At 43.3% G+C, this 25537-nt stretch overlaps 1 protein-coding gene across 12 annotated transcripts in view; it reads left to right on the top strand.

Annotated features, from left to right (window-relative positions):
- The window catches only part of PATJ (PATJ crumbs cell polarity complex component), a 1359209-nt gene that overhangs the window by 335029 nt on the left and 998643 nt on the right, over positions 1-25537 (top strand). For all 12 annotated transcript variants that reach the window (XM_085602445.1, XM_085602441.1, XM_085602446.1 and 9 more), the window contains exons 15-17: positions 7389-7523; positions 11375-11533; positions 15546-15677. In XM_085602445.1, the coding sequence (XP_085458571.1) occupies positions 7389-7523; positions 11375-11533; positions 15546-15677 (426 nt within the window). The remainder of the gene's footprint in view (positions 1-7388; positions 7524-11374; positions 11534-15545; positions 15678-25537) is intronic.

Here is a 25537-nt window from a genome sequence, read left to right as displayed (position 1 = left end):
AATTCACCAGAAAGACTGTTATCAGAGATAAATAATTGATCTGTCACATCGGCATACATAGGAATAAACTACAAACACTGGTAGTATCACAAATATAAAATGCTAGCTGATCTAAATAAAGGGGTCTAGATCGGCGCCGGTGAGTTCAGGAGAGGGGTATGCCATGAGCGATGTGGCACGAGCGGTGGCCTGAGACTGCACGGACTGCTGCCACAGACAAAAGGGCAGCTTGATGTACAGGCCTGAAGCCACATAGCTGCTGGAGGCTGTGACGAGGTGAGCGCTTCAGCCCATCTGATGCCGGGGTAAGACTCTCCTCCCCTGTGTTCGCTGGACCCCAGAGGGCTTCGGCGCACCTCAGAGCCCCTCCTTAAGATGTCGACTGCAGCCTCTGCTTTCCTGGATGACGGTGGAGGCCCCCCCCACCTGACATCTGCAAGGCTCAAAGCCTGCGCTATCCCACCCCCTATAACCTTCTTAGCTTCTATGTGACCGCTGGGGGTTTGATGATGTCCTGCTTTGGCTCAGTTTGTAGAGGTAATGATGGATTGCAGTGAGGCTGAGGCAACACCCTCCTCCCCCTGCCCTCTTCGGTTGGGGGGGGGTCCTGGGCCTAGTGGCACGAGCACTGGCCCGGGGGTTGTGTAGCATGGCCCCCCTGCTTCATTTGAGACTGTGTTGCGGTGAGACCACCCCCGATTCATTGTGCCAGGCTGCATTGGGCCTGCTCTGTTGTCTCCTGGGCTCTCTGGGGGCCTGCCTTTTTGCGGGGTGCCACAGAGGTCAGGGGGGGACTCTTCAGGGATCCCTCAGGATCTGCACTGCCTCCTCTTTGCGTGGCTGGCTTGGTCAACGGGCAGACTCCAGACAAGGCTGGCTGCTCGTGCTGCCCGACCAGGGTAAGCGGGCCACTTGTGGACGACTCACTCATTCCTAAGGACGTTGGGAGCTGTGCGTTTGGTGATGGGGCGGAACAGACACCCCCTCGCCTGCCTGCTCCGTCGCAGACAGAGATGGACCAATATACCAGGCCTACCTTGGATGCCTATAGACCCACTGGGGTGCCCTCTCCTGTGGCTTCCCCGCCCGTGCAGTCCGACCTAGACATCATCTTGAAGGCGGTTCAGGAGGCCAGAGAGGTGGTCAAGGCTAGGGTGTCATGCCTCGAGAACGGACGGGTGCGAAGGTCCAGTATATAAGGACTTGAAACGCGGACGAACGCGCTTAGCGTTCTAGCTCCAAGCCCTGTTTCCGTCTTTGGCTCCCATTACCTGACTTCCGTTTTGTGATTTCCTGTTTCCTGTCCCGGAGGCTCCGTAGTCCGGTATAGTTGTTCTAGCGAGTATAGTGAAAGTCTCAGCGGCAGTGTTGTGGGCGTTTGCGACGCCGTTGCAGTTCGTTCGCCTTTACCTTGAGCTGCATGGTTCCTGGTGTCTCAAGAGTCTCATCTCCCTGTTTCGCCGCTCCCACGAATTTCCTGCTGCACCGCGGATCCACTCACATCCCCGTCATCCGAGTGAGTGTGTCTGCGCCATTCCTTCGTTTCCGTATAAACCTTTGCCTAGCTCCTTGTTTGGTGGTCTTTGTCTGCTCTTAGGCAGCAGCCCTACCTTCCCCTTTTTCTGGTTTACGTTAGTAGTTAGTCCTTCACCCTCCCTATACTTGTGGGTCCTGTTTAGGGGTGGTTTGTTGCGTGTTGAAGTGGATTTGGATGCGCTCGTTCTTCCGCGCTGTATCCTGGTAGTCTACTGCTAGCATGGTTCTGTCGCCCCATGGGCAGAAGGGATATCTAGCGTGAACCACCGTGCCACAATCTCTTCAGCGACAGAAGAAAACGGTAACAGCGCTGTGCGCTGCTTTATTTTGTTCTCATCTGGACAGTAAAGAGGGGGGCGTAATTTGTGATGTTTCTTTCCTAGGATTACGTATAACCATTGAAGTGCAACACTAGCCACACCACAACTCCACCCTTCTCAGGAGAACCCTTCCAAAGAACCTGTGAGTTTAGCATAGTGGGAAGAGGGTAAATGCATACATTTAGGAAGAATTAGTAATAACCCTCTGTTGCTTGTGATATAGAATGTTCCAGAGTGAAGCCATCAACTAATCCTGTTCCACATTCGAAGTACCTGAACTTTGCGGAGTATTGCCCAATCCTGTTCCACATCCGAAGTACCTGTACTTTGGTAGGCAATAATACAGAACGCTAAGCCCAAAGTGGTGTGTTCTGCCCGAGCGTCATGGAATTAGGTACAGTCACGTTAGCAGATCTTGCTGGCATGTTAGGCAATATACAAGCTGAAACTCAAGCCTTGGCATCTCGAGTAGACGCCCTTCAGAATAGACAGGGGGCGTCGTCCATGGGAGGGAGCGGCGAAAGTCAGTCACCAGTGATACAGGTCACAACACCCCCGTCCATTCCACTTGCTCCGCCTGAGCGATTTACTGGTGACACGGCTAGGTGCGCTGCGTTCCTAAGTCAATGCCAGTTGCATTTTTCTTGCAAGGCACACTGTTTTCCTTCTGAGCAGTCTCGGGTGGCCTTCGTGATTTCCTATCTTAGCGGTTCAGCGGCGGATTGGACCATACCCTTGGTGGATAGGGATGACCCTTTGTTATACAGGTATGAAGCCTTTGAAACAGAATTTCGTAAATTGTTCGACAGGCATGTCTACACGACTGCAGCTGATACAGAGCTATTATCATTAAAACAAGGCAACCACGATTTGGTACAGTACATTACCTCTTTTAAGAGGTTAGTAGTAGAGGCCAAATGGCCAGAAGAAAAACGCAGCACGCTTTTCTATAGGGGATTAAGGGACGACTTGAAAGATGCTCTCGCCCATATAGTAGACCTACCTGAATCCTGCACTGACCTCATAGATCTGGTAGTCCAAATTGAACACCGACTCCGAGAGCGGAAACATGAAAGAGGACGAATAGAACCCCGATATGTGTATCCCAAGGAAAAGAAGAGCGACCCTCCAAAAAACTTAGATGATAGTGAACCTATGCAGATAGGAGTAGTGAGAGGCCCGCTAACTCCAGAAGAAAGACAGAGGAGAAGGACAGAGAGACTATGCATGTATTGTGGTAAAGCAGGCCATTTTCTGAGATCTTGTCCTGTCAAACCTGTTCAAGGCTCTAAACAGGGAAACTAGAAAGCTCTCAGATTCATTACATAGGGTGAGTGAGTGCCCCGTGGACGTATCCCTATTGTGCCAAGATCTCTGCAGCCTTGCTAGCCGAGTATCAGAGGCCGAGACCAGGATATACTCGGTGAAGGATGAGGTGACTAACCTTAAACTTAAAGTCTCTAAATTGCTCTCCATTATGGCCCCACTGGAAGAACATGCTGAAGATGCTTAAAATTGGTCACGGAGGAACAATCTTCAAATTGTCTGCTTCCCAAAGGGGGTAGAGATGTCAGGCACCAATAGACTATTGGAGGACTGGCTGCAGTCCTGGATCTCCCAAGACAAAGTGTCCCAATGCATTGTGGTGGAGAGGGCGGGTCAGTCTCTGACCTGTCAGCCCCTTCTGAGGGCGCCTACCCATCCTGTCTTCACCCGTATCCTCAACCAACGGGACCGAGACGTCCTTCTCCGTGAGGCCAGGCTACATCAAGACCTGCGCTTTTCAAACATGATTTTCCCTGACTACACCCGCTCAGTCCTGCAGCATAGAAGCTTCTTTGAAGAGGTAAAGCAAATCCTTTTAGCACTCAACCTACACTATATGCTCCTCTTTCCAGCCAGACTAAAAATAATGTTTAATTTGTCGTATTTTTTTGGCACTCCGGAACAGGGCTGGGAGTGGGCGACAAAACAACGTTAAATCCAACATCCTGGTGAACAGGAGAGGGGCAGCCGGCGGGTGGGAGGGGGCTCAATCTCCTGTTCTAATCCTCCCTGGAGCAAGCGCACCCACTCCCATAGGACTCAGTCCGGCCTGCGGAGGAGGCCCAACTTACCGAGCCCAAATCGCATTACTTTTGGGACTGGCAACCCTGACCCAGAGGCCCAGTTTTTGGACACCCTGGAACTGTTTCACTTCTGAGATGAGGGTGCAGTTGCCCTCCCTTTATACTTCGATCCTTACCTGAAGCGGAGCTATTCTAGTACCTGAACAATGCAGTACACCTCAGTGGCATTGTCTTTCTGTGACACATACTGTTCAGTCTAAGTGGCAGTGCCCACGCCACCGCAGGAACTTGCATCTCTGTTACTACGAGTCATTCCACTGCCCTTGATTCCCCGGTCCTTTACCCATGATCTTGATCAGCTTTTAACGGTGGAAGAGATTAGGGAGGCACTGTCCACTCTGATCCCAGGGAAAACTCCTGGTCCTAATGAGTTCCCGATCGAGTTTCTCAAGTGTATTCGATCTCTCATCTTCCCCCACCTCCTGCCGTTATATACTGACGCAGAGGACGGGGGTCGTTTCCTCCAGAAGTAGCCGTGGCAACCATTGTCGTGATCCTTAAGGCAGGTCAACCCACAGACCGCTGCGCCTCATACAGGCCTATCTCTCTTATCAATGCAGAAGTCAAGGTGATCGCAAGGGTCTTGGCAGCCCGCCTAACCCGGGCTCTATCCTACTTGCACCTCCCGGACTAAAGTGAATTCATGTCATACAGGATCACCCACCACTGTATCTACAGAGTCCAAATGGCCCTATCCCAAGCACTTCTTCTCAACCACCCGATGGCCCTGTTGCTAATAGACTTGGAGAAGGCATTCAATAGTGTTGGCTGGTCCATTTTGGAAGCGGTGTTATGAAGGGCGGGACTTGGACCTTTCTTGTGCAAACTTGTTGGCCTCCAATACACCAGTCCAGTCGCCCAAGTTCGAGTTAATGGCTGGCGTGAAAATGGGCTGGCCCCCAGGGAACTGGTTTTCTCCTCGCATCTCCGCATGCTTCAACGTACGTATCTACATCCTGGCTACATGAAACCGCAACTGCTTTATCGGGCCGGCAGATTCTCTCAGGCCCTATGCGTGCGCTGCTCCCTGGCAGAAGCTAACTTCTTCCACATGGTCTGGGCCGGTCCCAGACTTACCCCCTTTTGGGAGGGCAAGCAGGGGGAACTCTCCACAATTCTAAAACATAAATAACAGCTTAAATTCTCACAAATGCGAGACCTATTGCATTGCAATAAAGGGCCTTCTCGACCACTTGTTAAATTGTAAATATCAGAGGAAGAGACCGGCCTGCGACGTTTTCAAAATAGTGATAAATAATGCAGTGAAGAAGATGTGTAAGTGTTGCAAATTACACAGAGTCAAAGTGTGAAGTAAGAGTTACATATGATCCAAGCTATGAACACTAACAAAGCGCTCCAACACCTTTCGCTCTGTGATTACACTGTTACGGCTCAGGAGGAAGAGCAGGAGGGTAGGGGCTATTTCCTGCCCGCTACGTGATTTGAGTGTTTAGTGTGGTATTGTGTAATGGCATTGCTATCTTTGGCCTAATAAAAACACTCCAGCTGTAGTAGGGCCCTGGCTTCACCTCCTGGTACAAGGCTGGCTGTGCTTTATGGCAGGCATGGAGAGAAGGAAGGATGGTCTCGGCTGCAGATCCGGCCTCGTACAGGGCCCCTGCTATTACTAGTAATCGAGAGGCGCTGAGGTGGTTGTGGTATTGGTGGTGGTGGTGGTATTGGTGGTGATGGTGGTGGTATTGGTGGTGGTGGTATTGGGGGGGGGGGGTGTTGAATTGTTAATAAAACATGCTTTTGAACACACCAAAAAGGTGGCTTTAGTACAGATGATGTCCAACACAGATGTGCTGTTGTCAGATTCAGCACATTAGCACAGGATTATGTGCTACCTGGAATTCACATGACTTAATTTGCTAATCATTTCTAAATCCATTTTACTTGGGGGTTGAAACAGACATGAGATAATGCCGGGTTAAAGTGATTGAAAGCAGGTGCCCGTGTTAGGGGGGCAGCTGTGCTGCATAAAAAAACTCAAGTGGTTTTAGCTGAAGTAGCGCATGTCCGGCCTGCAGTAAGAGAAACTCAATAAAGTAAATAGTGCTTACAGACTAAAATAACAGGTCCAGTGTAACAAATGAAGTAAAGGGTCAGTTGCCATGGAAGGGTACAAATGAAGACGAGGCCGTACAAGACTATTAACGAATCCGAAGGCAGGTTTACGAAAAACAGTGACACAAGCCAATGGAAAATATGGGAGGAGAGTAGTTGTGGTATAAGATTCAACCATGGCAACATTCTCATAAAGCAAGACACTACACGCGGCTTCTCTCCCATACTCTACTATAGCAGTCGCACAGAGCATGAGCGCTGCTGCTAAGCTCGACCTAAAAAGGACTGTTGTTTTAGCCTTTGATTAAGTCACAAATTAGTGGATAGGTGTTTCTGGCAGTATCAACACATCTTCTCAGAATAGAATGGTGGCATGGAAGAAGAATGACATCCATACAGTAACAAGCTACCAGAACAGTTAGATAACACATTGCCACAATTAACTCTGCCAGCCCCCCCACTTGCCAAACAAAAAAGGATGGGGTTGTTCCTGATGTCACATTAGGACAAATACAGTGGGAAGAGGTTGGATAGGAAAGGGTGACAAACCCTGTAGGCAGGTGTTGTACACACACCGTAAAGTCTCTTAAGTCCCACCAAAGGGACTTTCCATTATTTAACAAAGTTAATTATATTTAAACACATAACACAGGCCTCTGGCAGACGAGAGTCTAGAGGATAGTAGTATTGTTATGTTTTGCTGTGTATTTTTATGTGTAGTGGTCAGCAGTGTGTGAATTAAAGTCCTTTTTTCAAAATAGAACCACTGACTGAATTGGTAACAGTAATGAGTGTCGCTAACTTCTGAGGTGGTAACTCACATCCTTTCGCTGAGGAAGCCTGAAATGCTCTGCCTCACTGTCTTTGTACTCATTTTTGGTCCAGTGACAATGGACCACAGAGATAAAAATACCTCCAGTATCATAACTGATTAGCCTGGTGCCCCTTTCTTGTTCTCGATTCTAAACCCATTGGGGGCATTTAAAAATGTTAGGGCGTTTACTGGGTCTTCAACACGCTGAAGAGCTGCACATCTCTATAGTGCACCCTTGAATGGAAATCTGGCCAACTGTGAGTTCTCATGTGAAGCCTTCCCCATCTGAAGAGCAACACCAAGTGGGGATACATGTAGAGCAAAGCATGCACATTTCACACATCCGATGCCACTTGTGTTAACCTGGCATGCTTCAGTTTGTTAGAAGTGTTGTATGAGCAGGCAAGGCCAAGCATGTCATCTGCAATGTAAGCATGAGTTACAGATATCATTTGTCAATATTTGGTAATAGCTTTATGCATAAGACTGTAAAACGTAACCAATATCATTTTCCTGCAGCTACTACCTATTCACACCTTGAGGTTAGGGGTTGAGCTGGACTCCTATGATGGCCATCATTACATATCATCTATTGCGGCGGATGGCCCTGTTGCCAAATTCGGCCTTTTGCAGCCAGAGGATGAAATCTTAGAGGTAAAATGGAGTGACATAGTAACTTTGTGTTTGTATTTAAATGTTTCAATAAGAAATGCTGGACAAAGTAAGCAATTGATGCGAGAATGTAGGAGGACGGAACTTAAAGCGATAAAACATACTAGTTGCATATCACTTACCAGAATATATAATATAAGTACATAATTGTGTATCTTATTTTGGAGAATGTTATCAACTACATGCACATGGTGGAGTGCAAGATGTTGGACACTTTTTTTGTTATTGCATTTTTGTGATACTTGCATTTACTCTATAAGTGGCTGTGCAGCTAAGATACACTCCGTCATCTCATGTTGCAGTGCACCAAAAATATTTAGCTTTATTGCAGATGAGCTGCATAAAAGACAACGTGCAGCTTTCTGATGTGTCTGGACGTTTTCATCAGAATGTCCCCAACAGTTGTAGAATCTGTTGTATGTTATTAGAATGCATCGCTTTCAACACATATTTATGGAAATACAGGCACATGCATCAAGCACAAAACCGGTCGCAAACGGGCAGATTCTCAGAATCTGCCCCTTTGCGACCGGTATTTTATGCATTTGGGATGCATCATCCCAAATGCAAAAATCGCTATTTAAGGAATCTCAAAATAGCGATTCCTTAAATAGCGATTGCATTTAAGGAATCCCTAATTGAGATTCCTTAAATGCAATGCATTACAGTTTAAAAAATAGCGATTTCGCTATTAGCGTGAGCAAATTACCATGAGGCTGGACCTCATGGTAATTTGCGAAAACTTAGAAAAATGCACTTATTTGCATTTTTCTAAGTTTCATGTTGCCCACACACATGCCCTTAGAGCATGTGTGTATGCAACATTTGTGCAGAGTGAACATACATGGGTGCAATAGGGTGTCATTTTGACACCCTTGCACCATCGAAATTGCGGGAGCAAATTGCGAGTACCTACTGGTACTCGCAAATTGCTCCCGCAATCTCCAATTCATTCCTATGGGCCCAGAGGCCCATAGGAATGAATGGGAAGACATTCCTTAATTGCGACTCGCAATTTGCTAGTCGCAATTAAGGAATTTGTGGGACTCGCTATTTCTTTAGCGATTCCTACATGCATAGGGTTTTGCTATTCCTTAATTGCGATTCCTTAATAATCGCTATTAAGGAATCGCAAAACCCTATGATGATGCATGTGCCTGATAGTGCCTAAGGATAGCTCCATTAATATAGGTACTTATTTAAAAAATAAGTTTGCAATGTAACTAGATAGGTACCACCTCCTCTTGACTGCCAGGTCGTGGGTAAAATCCTCCACTCGCGTAGATTTTCACTCGCTGTGTTTTCATCTTTGCACCAATTAATAATTCAGCCGAACACAAGCAAGATTTCTAATCTCGGAGCACATGTGATTTTGTATTTTCCTTATACTTAATTAAGGGACCTCCATTTACAATTTCCTTTATCCAAAACATATTTCCTTCAATGGCTGTTACTTCCCATTTGTATCTGGCTGGTGTCTACTAATTGATGTGCCTCCTTCCTCTGACCATTTTAACCCCAACATTATTTGCATAGTCTGTTCCATTTCCTCTATCTTGACCCCTGAAATAACTCCCTTCAGATGATCTAGAATCGGTGATCCCATTATGCCTTTAGGGCTACAAGCACTTCTTTCCAGACCCTCTGTAATTTGAGATAAGCCAGGTATTCAACCATGCTGTGGTCTCCACTTCCCTCCCAGCTCTTTTTATGGACATCCTGGACCATCCTCTTTAGTTTCACTTAAATTATATACCAGCAGCAGGAGGTGGCAGATGATCCAGGTTTTGGTTTAGAGAGGAGGGCAGAATATACTTGGTACTGTTCCTTTAGCATGGAGAAACCATCTATGCTACGTTAAGTGGAGAGGAGGTAAACTAAAAACGAAACACTGTGTAAACAGGGGGAACAAAAAAAAGTTCAATGTGACTGGGAGTTAGAAGGGAGAATGCAGAGAAGAAGAAGTAGAAGAGCAGGAAAAACCAGGTGCTACATGTATGGAGTGTGCGCAAATCCTACATTACTTGTGGAATCTTCACATTTGGATTCTTCTTAGTATAGAGCAGTGGTGCGTAAACTTTTCACTTCTGTGGACTCCCACTTAATCAGTATTGGAAACTGGAGACCGCCACTGAAACATTATTGGAATCCACGGACCCCCACTGAGTCATTACTGGAAGCTGGGTACCCTGGCCTAAGCATTTTTGACGATCTGAGCCGCAAAATGATACACACAAATACAGAAGCAAGCATTCATCAAACAAATACACAAACATTAAATATTTTATTTAATTGACAAATTTAACAAAAAAATCAACATTTAATTTTAATGCGAAGATTGGAGTATTTCTGGATTCAATTGAGGCCACTCATCATCCATACTATATTTTATTTGCTGCATTTGCACTGCTTCCCCGAATCAATCTAAGGATACAAACGTAGGCGCTCATTACGATGGCGGCCGGAAAAGCATTCCAATCGCCGTGGTTGCGGAAAATTACCGTCCGCAGGTACTGCGGGAAAACCGGCGGTCAGATTAGGATGCACTGCCTGAAACATCTTACCGCGGCGGTCGGATTCTAGGATACACCGCTGGAAAAGCTAAGAATCCGTCCCTGGCGGTCGGAATTGCTGCAGATAGACCCAAGACCGCCTTTTGCCCAGCAGTTGGAACCGCATGGAGGTGTCCGGGATTCAATTTTTGCTATCCGCAGTAGTGTTTCCGCTGTCCCCGAATGGCCGGTTTCTCTGCTTTGGTGTGATGGGCTGTTTGTGGCATCGTGATTTGTCCGGCGGTCGTAACCGCATTCCACATGGCGGTCCCTCTCTTTTGGCTCTGTCCGCTACCGGTGCGGAGGGGGTTTCTCGCAGTTCACGTAACTCCGCAGTGGACGGAAAATGAACTATGTTTGCCCATCGTAATACGGCGGAAGCGAGGACCGCTGCTGGAGTGTGGAAAAGGACATTTTCCGCCACCACCGCGGATGTGACTCTGTCCGCCATCGTGATCCGCCCCTTAATGTTTAGCCTCCAATTTTAAATTCTTTCACATTTACAGAATGTTTTTAAATGTTCAATTAAAAACTTTCTTCTTTATTTATATTCAGTTAATATATATCTTAAGATTTAATTTTCCAAGCAGTCACATACCCCCTGTGTAGGCTTCGCAGACCCACTGGTATATAGTGTTTAACCAAAGGATAATTCATAGTATAAGCAAGATCTGAATATTGCAAGTTTTCACCACAGATGAGTAACCTAGAAGTGAGACCTACTTCTTGGCATGTTACATTTGCATAATGTTTCCCTTTCCTCCATAAAAAGCATTGATAAAAACAGATTTTCACGTGGTAACAAAATAAGAGGCAATGTTGCCTCAAAAACAGGCAACATTCTTTGTCAGCCACGAGCAAAGAAAAGCTTTAATCTCATAAAAGCAGAACATAAAATATATTTTCAGTTCCAGCACTGACAAAATGTCTAATACTTTCTACAGACGATACCAGGTTTGACATTGGGCATACTAATTGTCACATATTTCAAAATTTAGAGAAAAAAACGAGTTTTTTGTTGTTGTTATTCACATACCTATTTTTTGTATGCATATTGTGTTTCAACAAGCTTTTCTGGTACTGATGTATTTAAGTTGAGAAGGGAATTAAATATTATATTATGTTTGATTACTTGTCGTGTAATATGCTTTCCGCCACATCTTCAGAAGAATCATAACACACAATATAGATTAACTGATGGTGAGTACATGCTTTGCCGCGCTAATGACATCTTGCGTTGCTGGAAAATATATAATGACTGAGACACTTCTGATTGGATAGGTAAATGGCACTTTGTTGTATGGAAAATCCCGCCGTGAAGCAGTCTCCTTCCTAAAAGAGGTACCACCTCCTTTCACATTGGTTTGCTGCAGGCGGACATTTGAGAATGGCAGTGAGGCCATAGATGATCCAATGGAAAGCCAAACCACTGAGGAGAAGGTAAGGATATAAAAAAAATACATCCAGTAATGTCATTCTGCCAGTGCAATGCACCATATCATTGTACTGTTTGTTTAAAGTCAGACCTCTCCCCCCTCCCCTCCAAAATAAGAAAGTGGTAGGGATTACTGAATACCTAGGTGTTTAACTGGATACACATTTGTAATTATTGCAGCATTTGTAGATGGGCATAAAGGTTGATATGTTTTTTTATTTACCTGAAATAGTAACTACAACTAAAATCGAGATTATGCCAACAATACTTAAATTAAATATGTTACTTGCCTCCAAGTAGTCGAAATTGCATTGAAAAGAATGGGCAGAGCAGCACAACTGAACTAGTTGTTTTAATTTTAATTCTCAATGTCATCTTTCTTGGGCAAACACATGTGAAGACTGGATAAGCTGAATCAAAGCTTCCGATGAGATTGGAAAAGGCTGATGATTACCTTAAATTACTCAAACTCTTTAGTGCTGTGAGGGGAGAAAGGAATGGTCAGCCCCTTCTGCTGTTCTTTGTTAACATTGTATGACCTAGACTGGATGAAAGAACCCTGATCCTTGAAATGTTCTTCTTTCTGTTAGTAGCAACACACTTTAGATCTGGCATACGGTCAGCATTTGTTTAGGTCCTTGATAACCCATAATCAAATGGATCCAATTACCGCAAGGCATTGATCTTTTCTATTCACAAATTACCCATTTTCATTTAGTAATTAACATCTCCCTACATCCAAGTCCCTACACATTAGGTAGACCAACCTCGTCTTTCAAAATTAATGCTACTTATTCCATCATGAGTCAATGTCATAGAGAGATCATTGCCTTAAATTGAGGTATTTAAACTGAATTCTGGCCACCCCTTGCAGCCAATGTAATTTTTGGTTTCAAGCTAAGATGTGAACAGTCTTAAGTTGTTCACCAATTGTCCTTATTGCAGAATTTTGTAACTCCTGCAGCTCATCAGTGTTAGCTTTAGATGTCTCCCCTCATAGGGCATTTGACAACACTCATTGTAAACCCACAGCTGTACTTTCTAATTCTCCAACCCTTTCTATCTACTCCAGAGCACCTTTCTAGTGTCCCTTTAATAATAGGTGCTATAATGGCATCTAGAACACACAGGTATTGAGAACCGTGGCTTTATCTTATGAACACTCTTATGACCTGGAAAAGGTTGTTCTAGAAAAAGAACCTTGATGGCTGTCGGAGCAACAGTACTAAAATGATTTTTTTTTACATTAAATAAGAATATTTCCTGGAATGGGACTTTTGCATCCAATCTAAGGCACATGATCTCTACAGAATAATTATTGTTTAAGGATAATGGTGTGCTACTCTAATTGTGTGCTACTCTAATTGTGTTAAGTCTAAAGGTGATTGTAAACTTTCTATGTGTAAATATTCCACCTGCTGCCTCATATTAAGATGCCCCTGGATGATCATGAAAAGACACCCCTAAATATGGACTAAATATTGAATAGACTACCCTCTCTCATACCTTACGGTTCCTTAGGCAACACGATCCAACTCATTTGATCAGCAAGTAATACCCTGATTAATTCATTTTTAAAGACATTTTCCTTAAGACTTAGAAACTGTTAGACCTGATAGATAATAGGCATGCAGTCTCCCTATTTGTTAATATAACAGGTTTAAATAGTGCACTCCACTTACAAAATAATTAGGCTACTTTACATTAATACAGAGAACTATAAAATTCAATGCATTCATGCAGTTAGAAGGTACAGGTTTATGTTGGAACCCAGAGTTATGCGATTAAGTATCTTTTGAAGGACATAAGAGAAGAGAAGATTTGGTCCTTTAATAAACAGGAAAAGAGCTCCACAGAGCAGGTGCAACATCATTAACTCTCAAGTTTAAGCTTACCCATGTCTGAATCTTGGTATCTCTAAGCAATATAATTCCTGTTTCTAAGACCTCTTTCTCCATTTGAGCTAGTGAGTAAATTGGCCATTTAGGCCTCATCAGATCAATGGCGGTATGTAGTAGGTGGCAACCAATGTAATCTTTTAAGAAATGGGGTGATACGATCAAACGTTCTTTTTTAACGAAGAGTCAGGCTGTGAAGTGTACAACAACATTCAGTAGAGTGGGCGAGGATTGGGGTATTTAGTTAAGAATGATTTGCCAAAATCCATTTAAGAAATTACTAAAGCACCAGGTGATGTTCTTAGGAAGGTTTTGTTAGGTTCTACGGTCTTTGCCTTGTGATGGTAGTGGTGCTACATTTGTATTTGGACTCTTTCAGATCTACCCTAGTAGGGTCCCATGAATTCTTGTGTGGGTCACAGACAGGATTAATTTCTGCTTGAGGATAACTATTGCTACATGAACTATCCTTACTACTTAATGAACCCTATGCTCTAAAGTAGTAAATATGCTTTATTAGATGAAGGGAGCACCAGCATATGGGTTTGTCATCTACTCCAATGCTGTATGTGGATGACATCTTGAAGGATATGTGGCCGAAAACCTGGAATGTACAGCTTGTTAAATCAGAGTTGGTGGTAATTCTGAGTTCCTGGAGTGTATGCATAAGAGATGCAAGACTCTGGCAGACTGTGTTTAATTCAATGATTTCCATTACCTAGGATGAATAACATAAGATGTTTTTTCTGGAGAAAGCACACACATTCTGGTGAGAGTGCAAGGACGTTTACTGATGGCGACATATGATGTAAAATTGTTTGGAAGTCTTCATTTATCTTTAACGGGGATTAGGAGTTGGGTTCTCATTGTGCCAGAGGGTTTCAATTACGCAGAAAGGAAGTGAGGGGCATATGTGGCGGCTGTCTGTCAGAGGGTAGCACTGTAGGTTACGGTGCCTACAAGAATATTGTGGACAAGCAGTACAGGTTGTCCTCTATGAAGAGAATTTGGAATATAATTGAGGCATTGAAATAGTTGCTTTGAAATAAAAACCTGACTGCCCCGAGTGAGGCCCCTCACAGAATTGCTGGATTAGGTAGCAGTCAGAGCTGTGTCAGATGTAATTAAGTCAGCATTCAGTAATTTCATACCCACTCATTTTCACAGTCCTAAAGTGTAACACTTGTGAATTATCATGTGACTAGTAGTCACTCTAAAATTCAGAATGCCTAATTGGAGGAGATGGGATAAATGAGCTGCCAATAGTGTTCTTTAACACTTCCGTTTACTAGTAGAATTACTGACGTTGGTTGAGGGGCTTTGATAGCTTATCTTGAAAATAAGTAAGCTTGGAATTTACCTGTGATATTGCTCAACAGATTCAATGTTTTGTATGTTTTAAAGTTTTCTAAAAAATTGAAATGCAGAGCAATATTACTGCCTTTTGAAACAATTTCTCTCTAATTGATGTTATTATGTACATTGTAGGTCAATTGGGAGAAAACATAGGATATGCAATGCTACTGGGATACCTGTTTCTTATTTCTACTAGTAGACTTGGCTCTCATTGTATATTTTAGATTTCTTTCTAGCGGAAGTTAAAGAATGATCTAGTCAAAGGCAGGTGAGAGTTTTTGCTGTCACCATATCCTATTCCATTTTACTGTACACTGCTTCATGCAATAATTTAAATGATCAGAATTCTTAGCAAACACTGAAATATATTTGAATAACTTTGCAATATGCATTTTCAGTGCGTTAGGAATGGGGCCACAAGTATATCTTCAACACAGTTTACTAGCGGATGTCCTTGTGAACTAAATGAGCATCAAAAGCTTTTTATAATAATAATGTTCATTAGTTGCCTTAAAGTAATGTTTGCAATCAGTTATACTCTATTGAATTATTAATTTCTTAACAACAAGTTTTGCTCAGTCTATTAAACTCAAGTATGATAAGTCTTGAGATAGTCTTGCCTTGGCAAAAACCTCTAACAAAGTATACAGCTGAAGCTGTAACCAAATGAGCATCCCACAGATATTTGTATGTTTTCTATTTCTGTAATTATCATAGCATGTCAGGTTACCATTGAACAAAAGTCTACTATTTTAATTTCTAGGTTGAATCTAATGAAGACGTTAATGCTGAAGAAGCTGAAGATGGTGAACTTGCGCTTTGGTCTTCAGATGTAAAAGTTGTGGAATTACAGAAAGACTCAAAGGGATTAGGATTTAGCATTCTAGACTACCAGGTAGGCTTAAAAATAGGAAACAACATGATTGTATACCTACTTTTTGTTTAGGTATGATGTGTAATCTTTTGGTTGTAGGTTTGATCTCTTTACATTGGGACTCGTTTTCTGGCTTATTATACTAAATTGATATATATGGCTATGCAGCACAGAATACAATAGTCTTTCCCACAGCATGAGATGCTGTAAAGAACTGCTTGGAAGAAAGTGAAACAAAACACACATTTTACTATATTGCATAAGTAAATTTAAAGGTCTTGGTTGCCTGGTTTGAGGAAGGGAATAAACCAATACTTACTTTAGGATGAAGTTGCCATATTAAAATATCTCAACAGAAAAGCCGCATGCAGACTTGTGTGCATTGAAGTGTTTTTTCCTTCAGATGTTTGTCTCTCTTTCGAAAAATAATGGTAGTTTGTTAGACCTCTATTGACGGTGGGTCCATAATATCTGTTTTTTTTTCCTAAACTCTTCTTCATTCTATATTTATAAGTATTTTATATAACTTCTACAAGAAGCAGCTGCCTATTTTACAGATAAAATTTTATTGCAGCAAAGCAATCTAAAACATGAGGTGCTGTCCACAGAATACAGTTGTTGGCCAAGTGCCACAGCTGGTATTGGAATCGGTTCCAAAGCCCGCAACTTATCCACTACACCACATTCCCACCACTGAATAAATAATAAAAAATATTAAGACCAACTAGTAAACAATCATTGTCAAAGTCTTCAACTTACCCACCACACCAAGTGTCCACCACTGAACAGAAAATAAAGCATATTAAGACCATCTGGTAAACCGGCATGGTCACAGCCATTAGGTCTCACCTGTGATGCCTATTGGCTTTCCCAGTGTATGTTTATTTTTATTTTTTTCTGCAGATTACCTCCATGCATATGTTTGAAGGTATGACGAGCATCTTGGAATGTTTTTTTTTGTTTATTTTTTTATAGTAAGAAAAATAATTCCAAGATTTCTGCTGAACATGCATGCTGAGGCACAGGAAGTCATTTTCAAATGTTTTTTCTTAAAACAAAGAAAAATAGTTTCAAGATTTCTGTTGTGTGTACGTGTGTGCGGCAGCGATCTTTGATTTTTCTTAAAGCAAAAGAAGAATTATTCCAATATGGCCCTTGTGCCTAAGCATGCATTTGCCGTGGTCATGTTTGAATTATTTTTCCTTATTTTGTATTTTTTTTGTTGCTTATAGAAAAATCATTGCAATATAGCTTCCTCATATACATACCCATGCTTGGGCAGCCATTTTGGTATGTTTAAAATCCATTTAAAGATGATTTCCCTCCAATACACAGGAAGGGGAGAGCGTGGAGGCTGAGATAAGCAAATTGGCGCTGAGGGATTAATCCTTAATAAAGAGGGGGGTGCATGGGGAGGTGGAGAAAGGGAACTTGCATTCTGCATAGAAGCCAATGCGACATTTGTATTACCCATCACAACTTATTACTTGCATACCAAAACCCACGTATAGGCACATGCAAAATGTTTTTAAGTGAAGTACTTGATAATTGTGTGGAGCTGGGTTGATATACAGTTCACTGACACAGGTCTGGAATAAATAACTTAACGTCCGCTTCTGTGCATAAGCAAGTCAGTGCTAGCATACTGAAGCACAGGCAAACATGCATCCATTATGATTTAGTCCGTAGCAATTGTATAGAACATACATTAAAAGTGATTCATTTGACCATGGAAGTATGCATGTGAGCCACTTTGGGTACGGTGTTGATTGCATTTCATTAGAGGGCTACTTTGTTGTTGAATACAGCAATACACAGAGGTGTATTAATCATCACCATTATTTTCTGCATGTTTTGAATTGCAAGTCTCTCTTCAAAATTCAAAGCAACTTTTGTGCTAGACTCATAGCAACGTTTTTTCACAACAAAACCAATGCCTAGGTTTCTGCCATATTTAGAACAATTACATCTAGGTCAGTTGTATATATGAACTATGTCCAATTCAGTGGCACTCACACAAGTCTTAAGTAAATAAGTAACATTGATTTCTGTGCAAGCATCTTTCCTTGCTGGCAGTGTCAATTGTTTTATTATGAGAGCTATGTTCCTCCGGGATTTGGCAGTACATAAGTGTTAGAAAACGTTTATCCTTTATTGATGATTTGGCCATGTAGACTTTTATGTATTATTTTAAAGACTTCTATTTACCTAATCGAACACAATAGGTTTCAAAGTATTACAGTAAGAAAAGTGTTTTCTAGTAAAGCCCCATTTGTTTTCTGCCGCCAGTCTTGTTAATTCTTTGGTATTTAAATGTTAGCAATCTGGGCCAACCAAATATACCTAAAGATCGACGAAAATCCGTACAAAAGTGCTAATCTAGACTAAAGGCAAAAATGCTGACAAGCAGCAGTTAACAACTTCAAAAGAATTAACATTTACATATGACTAAAAGACATCCCTGGTAAAAGAAGTAAGTTATCTTTTGAAGACATTCAGTCCTTCTTAAAGATCACCAAGTGGAATAAAACAAAGAAACCTAGCTTTCAGGGTATTACAGTGTTAGATGTATTTTCAAACAGTTCCTCTTATAAGAAAGAATGTCATGTATGTAGATATGAATTTAGCAAATCTCCAAGTTCCTCATTTAAATACAGTTTTTTGAAAGGCTCTGTGAAGGGATAGAGGCAAGTTATACCTTGTTCCACGCAAGTAGCTCTAAACAGCGGGAGGTGCAGCTCTTTATGCAGAAAGGACAGTAGATTTGCCGCCTCACCTTGGTCCAAGGTTTTAGCTTTGGTCTTAGTCTCAGAATCCTCCAACAGAGCAAGACTAGATACCTGAACCAGATCTCAAAATAACAAAACTCTGAACTGGGCAGACATGATTTTCTTGCCCACCTTGTGTACATCCTCCCTGGGCAAGCCTCCACACTCTGCCCTGTTATTCCAGAGATAGAAAACGTAACTATGTCCTAACTTTTTGGATATGCTGGAAAAGTTCCTCCTGTTTAGTTTTACAGCCCCCTGCTCCTAGGGCAGGCTGCTAGGCACCAGCTCTTTCTCTAGCCAGATCTCCTGCCTGGTCCAGTCCTTTGTAGTTAGAAGGGATGTCTTGGAATGAGGAGTAATCCTGATTTTTATGTCCTTGAATTAGGCAGACAGGAGGCCAGGCACTTGATTTTTTGGGTTCCAAATCCAGTCCCCTGGATGCCAGAAGGATTCATGAGTCCTAATGTGAATCCTCCTCTTCCAGCTTGAATCGGGAGTCTTCTTCCAGTGGGGCTTTCTTCTTCATATAAAGACTTCCCAGATCCTTGAATGTTCTGCAGATGTGGTGATTGAAGTGCCAGATTTAACATCTGAGCTAGCCAGTGACTTAAGAAATCGTGCCACTCAATCCTAACAATTTTCTCATAGTCTTGCCCCCTCTGTTTGCAGCACTTACTCTTTGTCTTACACTAAAATTACTCGGGAACCCCAGTTTCTACACGGCAGAAACCAGCTGCCATTAGGAAGGCCTGTCTTCAGCTCCGTAGCCTCTCACCTATTTAGATGAGATCTCCTCCCATTTGACAGGATCAAAACTAGTTCTCTCCCCTACTATAATGGGAGGTTTCTGGAATTCAATAAGATATGCTGTCCAAGTCAAAAGAGGTAGTGCTAAAACTGCCCTTTATTTTTTCAACTGTTCCTGCCCACTACCAGATACCTAATCCCTGCCAGGTGTTCAGCGTCTTGCTGTTCCTGGGTTATTGTCATTTGAACCAAGTTGTTAAATCTCCAAGCCAAAGATCTGTACTGTAACTCTGGGGGCATGATGAGTGGCATAGCTTGTTTTAAACTAGTTCTGACTTAGGTAGCCTTTAGTACAATTTTAGAAAGTTACTTTACCACCTAAGCTATCTAAAATCAGATTTCACTACTAAACCAGACTTTAAAAATTAAATATGCTATAACTTTAATGCACTTTTTCCTAACATTTCTACAAGCATAGATAGGAAACAAGGATTCTAATCCCATTTTGGCCTTGTGAAGGAACGCCTAGCAAAGCCTACACAGTGAAATAGCGTTCAGGTGTTATTAAACTATAAGAGCACACTAACCTCACTATGTAGTGTGCCATTTTTCGAATATTAGTACCCTGCCCTGTGGGCTTACAAGCAACACTTCAGTGTGAGTTATAAATATATAAAGATAGGCTTTGTCTACACTGCAAAGAAAATGTCACTGAAGTGCATTTCAACTGCAGGCCATCCAGAGCACAATGGTGTGTGTGGCAGACGTATATGTTTGTCATGCATGTGCATGGTTTAAATTGCATACTGCAGTGCATGTATAAAATTTAACTACCTCGACATAAGTGCATTTTCTGGTCCATCGCAATGATCTTACAGGACAGTTAAATAGACTGATGAGGTGAAACCAATTTTGGGGCCACAATGCACGCACAGTTGCACAGAGCAGATAATCCTAATACGAGCAAAAACAGGGTCCAGAAAATGTGAATAATCTGGCATGACAGTGCAGAAATTGCAGATTTGCTACATGGATCTAATGGGTCTGTTGCATATTGTTTGTTGATGAAACAAAAATTAGGCCAGCTCCATTTAACTTATTCTAGGACTTTAACTGTGAATAGCCTCCTGGACTATTTGACATTCCCTTACACAAAGCATCATTCAGGGAATTCAATCAGGGAATTATAAGCGTGCTACTCACCTGTGAGGGTTTCAAGGCGCTGGAGGAGGGGGGGTATGCAACTCTGTTAAGCCGAAGAGCCAGGTCTTGAGAGTTTCCTGAAGGTGTTCAGGGAGGGGGCGAGTCTGATGTTTGCAGGTGGTTAATTCCAGGTCTTGGCTGCGATTCGAGAGAACGATCTTCTGCCTGCTCTGGCTCTGTGGATGCGCGGGGTTTCCGCCAGTGCGAGGTTGGCTGATCACAGGTTTTTTCTGGGTGCGTGGAAGTTTATTCTGTCATTGAGGTATTTGGGTCTGTTGTTGTGTAGGCATTTGTAAGCGTGAGTGAGGATCTTGAAAGTGACTCTCTTCTCCACGGGGAGCCAGTGGAGTCGCCGAAGGTGATGGCTGATGTGTTTGTGCCGGGGGAAGCCGAGGACGAGTCAGGCCGCAGTGTTCTGTATGGTTTGGAGTTTGCAGAGTGGGGACTTGTTGATGCTGGCGTAGAGTGCGTTGCCGTAGGCCAGTCTGCTGGTGATGAGTGCTTGGGTGACAGTTTTCCTCGACTCGGGGGCGGGGGATCCCTTTGAAGGTCTTGCGGAGGATGTGGAGGGTGTTGAAGCATGTAGATGTTGAAGAGGGTTGGGCTTAGAGATAATCCCTGAGGGACTCCGCAGGTGATTTCCGTGGCGGCGGAGAGAAAGGGCGGTAGTCTGATCCTCTGGGTTCTAACGCTGAGAAACGAGTGGATCCAGTCCAGGGCAGTTACTTGTATGCCCGCATCATGTAATCTGGCGATCAGTGTACGGTGAGAGACGGTGTCGAAGGCTGCAGACAGGTCGAGGAGGATGAGGGCTGTGGAGTGGCCTTGGTCGAGGTGAGTGCATATGTCGTCCGTGGCTGCGAGTAGGGCGCTCTTGGTGCTGTGGTTGGCTCGGAATCTGGATTGGGACAGGTCGAGGACGGCGTGCTCTTCGATGAATCGTGTCAGTTCTCTGTTGACTGGTTTCTCTCCCAGTTTAACTGCGAAGGGAAGGCGCGAGATGGGCGGGTAGTTTTTTTAGATCGGTGGGGTCGGCCATGGTCTTCTTGAGCAGGGTCCTGACTTCGGCACGTTTCCAGTCGTCTGGGAAGGTGCCTGTTTTGAAGGTGGTGTGTTGCAGTTCGGGTGCGATTGTGTCTGTCGCTCTGTGGTAGACGTGCGGGGGCACGGGTCACTGGGGGCCCCCAAGTGGATGCCTTTCATGACCTCGGCTGTGTCCTCGGGCGTGATTGGTGTCCAGGTGGAGATGGTGGGCTGGCCCGATGTCTTGGGCAGGCGGTGGGCTGGCTGTGGTGTCAATAAAGTTGTCGTAGAGAGTTCTGATCTTGAGGTGGAAGTAGGTTCCCAGCTTGTCGCAGAGGTCTTGGGACGGGGTGATGTCTGTGGCTTCGCTGTGTGGGTTGGTGAATTGCTGAATTTGGTCGTTCTGATCAGGTTGTGGTAGTCTGTTATGGCTTTCTTGAAGGTGGAGTAGTCGTCGGTTGTCTTGGAGTTCCTCCAGTTCTTTTCCAGGCATCTGCAGCTGCGCCTGGTTCCTTGGAGGTCGGTGGCGAACCAGGTGGCTTTTCTGGGGTGTTGTCTGCTGGTGTTTTTTAGCGGGGCGAGCATAAGAGAAGAGCTGGAATTTGAAGGCAGATATCATAACTAGCATTATTTCCTTATTAGCATATCATCAGGAGCCCAGGGAAAGGAGGCTACCCATAGAGTACACCCTCCTAAGCATACCACATAAGTCCTACAACAACCACTACTATTGGGAAAGGATAATTCATGAATGTGGTGTGCGTAGGTTCTGTCACTAATGTTGGTATCTCACTTTGTGAACCTGTTTGTTTAAAGTACGAAGCTGTAGCACTGTGGGCTACACATGTAATACAAGGTTTTGCTATCGCCATCAACATTTGCCGATCTTGAGATTTTCCACATGAAGACTGAACCACCCTCAGAAAATGGTAGTATGTAAAAGCAATGGAAATAAAAATAGGAGTAATCACCCAGTCAGAACCTGTATGTGAAAATATAACCATTGACTATGATGATTTCAGTTACTATCTAACACAGTTTTCCAACATTGTATCACTGAATAAGCACTAAGACTGCATATTGCATCAGGAGACTGGATACTAACTAGTAAGAAGCATTCCTATGGTTTTATAGCTTAATAATCCGTTCTGGAGCACCCTAGAGTGTTTGGTGTTGGACTTCGGCTTTATCATGCAGTCCTTACCGGTTCGCCAGTTTAAGCAGGTTATGCTTAAACTCTCATACTTTTTCTTTTAAAACGTATCAACTTAAAGAAAAGCATTGCTCATTTTTTAGTTTGATTTTGGATTGTGTTATCAAAATCTGCATTTGTGAATTTTGTCTACAGCACATTTTTAAATAAAATTATTTGCAAGTTTAATGACCTTTTGAAATTTTGAACACAAGATTGTAGGATTGAAAATTACAGTTTTAATACATTTCTAAAACTTATCAAAACGTTTGATTTATTTCCTGATTTCATCTTGCTTCTATGAAATTAACTTTAAATTTGCCTCATGATGCACACCACTAGTTTTATTTGCCCTTCAGTAATTATTTTCTCCATTCTACAGTTTGTGTCTAGACTCTTTATATATGTACTTCCGTCATGCATGGAAGAAGAAATAATGTAAATCATCAGGAACATCTTTTGTGTTCCATTTTTCCCTTCTTTCATCTTTTTATGCTGTATGTGCCTACCTCGTGTGGACGTGTTAGTTTATTATCCGCATGATTTCAGCCTGGCCGGGACCTACCCTTTGGGTTCGGGACACCAATGTTTGGCCTTTGACAGGAGGTAGTCTGTGGTGGAATTTGGTGTTAGTGCAGGTTTCTCAAAATCTCCAGCCTACAGATTTAGGGCAGGTGGTTAAGATGAGGAATTTGATGGAGCAGAAAGATGTCTTCGTGGCATACAGACTTACAGAAGCGGCTAATTTTACTTTACAAGTATGACAAAAGTGTTTTATTATATGGTGTGGTGGCGCAAGCTCACTGTGTTATTGAGGCACAGTTCTGTATTGGGTCCAGTCAGGTTCATTTGTGAAACTATAGCTCAGTCCTGGGTAGATGTTCAAAGGAACACGTGTAAAGCATTAAGTATAATAGTTAAATAAGAAGAAGACACTAGACAATAAAAATGCGACACCAATTCGTAAAAACAGATTGTATTTTTATCTTTAAATAGATTTCTCAACAGCGAAAATTCACCAGACAGTTCCTGAGATATGAATTTTTAAAGAAGCAATAAATCCCAGCTTTTCTCTTAGCACAGTAAATCTTTGTAATGTACCACAAATTGCGGCCCACTACAGTCCAGTTCCACGGTCTATGGGTGAACTGCCATAGGATCAATGGAGTGGCCCTGATGCAAGTGATGCAGGATGCTGAAGTTGCATGGGGTTTGTGAGCCGGTGTCGGGGGTCTGCCTGTGGCCACCCCTTGGTCCATGAACACGAGGGGAGGGGGATGACATTGGCTTGAAGGATCTACATTCAACCAAGTGTGTGTGAATTACAAAACAAAAACAGTTGCCACTAGTCTCCAGTTGCAGCAAAATCATAGGTTCGCTTTAACTTGCAGTAACTTCGGTGCTGAGCAACTGAACTGCATTCCGGCAGCTCTCCTGTGTCCAGCAGACTCTGATGCAACTTTTGAGGGTCTGGACTCGGTGTGCATCTTGACATCCAGTGGTTGTCAGGCTTCTTGGCACTGGACTTGCAGAGGAGCAGGCTTCAAAGCATTCATGGCCCTGTGGCTGTAACAGGTAATCCGTCAACTGACTCTTGAAGTCACATTCTCTGTTTGGGACTCTGGGACGATTTTTCCTCAAGCGGAACACCACAGGCTCAGTCCTCTCTTTGCTAGCCCAAGGTGCAGTCCCGTCTTTGGTGCAGTCTCTCTTTGCTGGGTTCAAGGAACAGCAGGGCCGTCAGTCCTTTTTCATTCTTCTCTCCAGTACAGCTGTGATATGAGGTCTGGGGGCCTGAGGTGCCACTTTTATGCCCAGTATGAGCCTAGGGATATATGGTGGCTAACTAGCCTATCGGGCTACTTGGTCCCTCCCACCTAATGGCGATTTCCCAGCTAGCTATCGTACAGATAGACAATCTTTAAAAGTAAGGTTACTGAGTTTAACTGTCATATATTCATCCAAAGGTAGCCAGGAAGACTATGCCTTACTTGGGAAATGTAATGAAATGTTGTAGCTCATGCTTCTGTGTGTGCTGCAATGTGTAGGCTTCAGTGGGAGAAGAAAGATGTTAAAACTGAGTTTGTCTGGGATATAGCTTGCTATTTTTCTGTTCTGTCAGGGCAATTTTCAATGTAAGATCTCAGTGAAAAATCCCTAGAATGTCACTGAAAGTGTTAAAGATGGTGGTAGGTGTGCTGAAAGAGTGGGATTGAGCGCAGAGGGCTTGCCTGTCAGTGAGCTGAGCATGTGATGCAGACTCAATAGGAAGACCTTAGCATTAATTCCATTTAAACTTGAGGAAAACAAAAAAGTGATGAGCAGAACGCTTCAATTAATCTCAACCTCTGGTAATAATTGGGGCTGCATCTAGGTCTGTTGGTTTGTTTGCCCACCATGCCACCTCAGACAGTAGCTAGCTGTGGGTAGATTGGTCTTGCTCCAGTAAGAAACTGTAGTAAGGAGGCAGATGCAGGTAGTAGTAAGTTGGTAGTTTATTAGCTACATGGACAGCAGAGCAGGGGGACCAGCTCTGCCAACAGCTCCAGCGAGAATGTCCACCACATATCATTACTAGACAGCCGTATATACATTCTAGATCATTACAACATCAGGGTTCAGATAAGCTGCAGTATGACACAGCAAGCAAGCCGCAGTACAACACATCTTCTCTTCTCACAAATAATTAAAAAAATAAAGAAAAAAAAATAACAAAATAAACTAACAAAAAGAAACACTATGAACATTGTGACCAACAATAAGAATCTCATGACCTGTACCTGGCAGGTTTACCAATATTTCTAGAGCTTTTCCTCAAACGTAGTTGATCAAAACAAGGACGAGGACTCCTTGAAAGAGGAACAGTAGTGCAATCACGAACTTTATCTACTCTGTTGAGATTCCATCAATGCCCCCCATCAACCATAACCGCATTACCCAGAATT

Source organism: Triturus cristatus, chromosome 4_2 (genome assembly GCF_964204655.1).
Source record: "Triturus cristatus chromosome 4_2, aTriCri1.1, whole genome shotgun sequence".
NCBI classification, from domain to species: Eukaryota; Metazoa; Chordata; class Amphibia; order Caudata; family Salamandridae; genus Triturus; species Triturus cristatus.
Note: the sequence above shows the minus strand (reverse complement) of the source record. Positions and strands in the feature narration are given on the sequence as shown.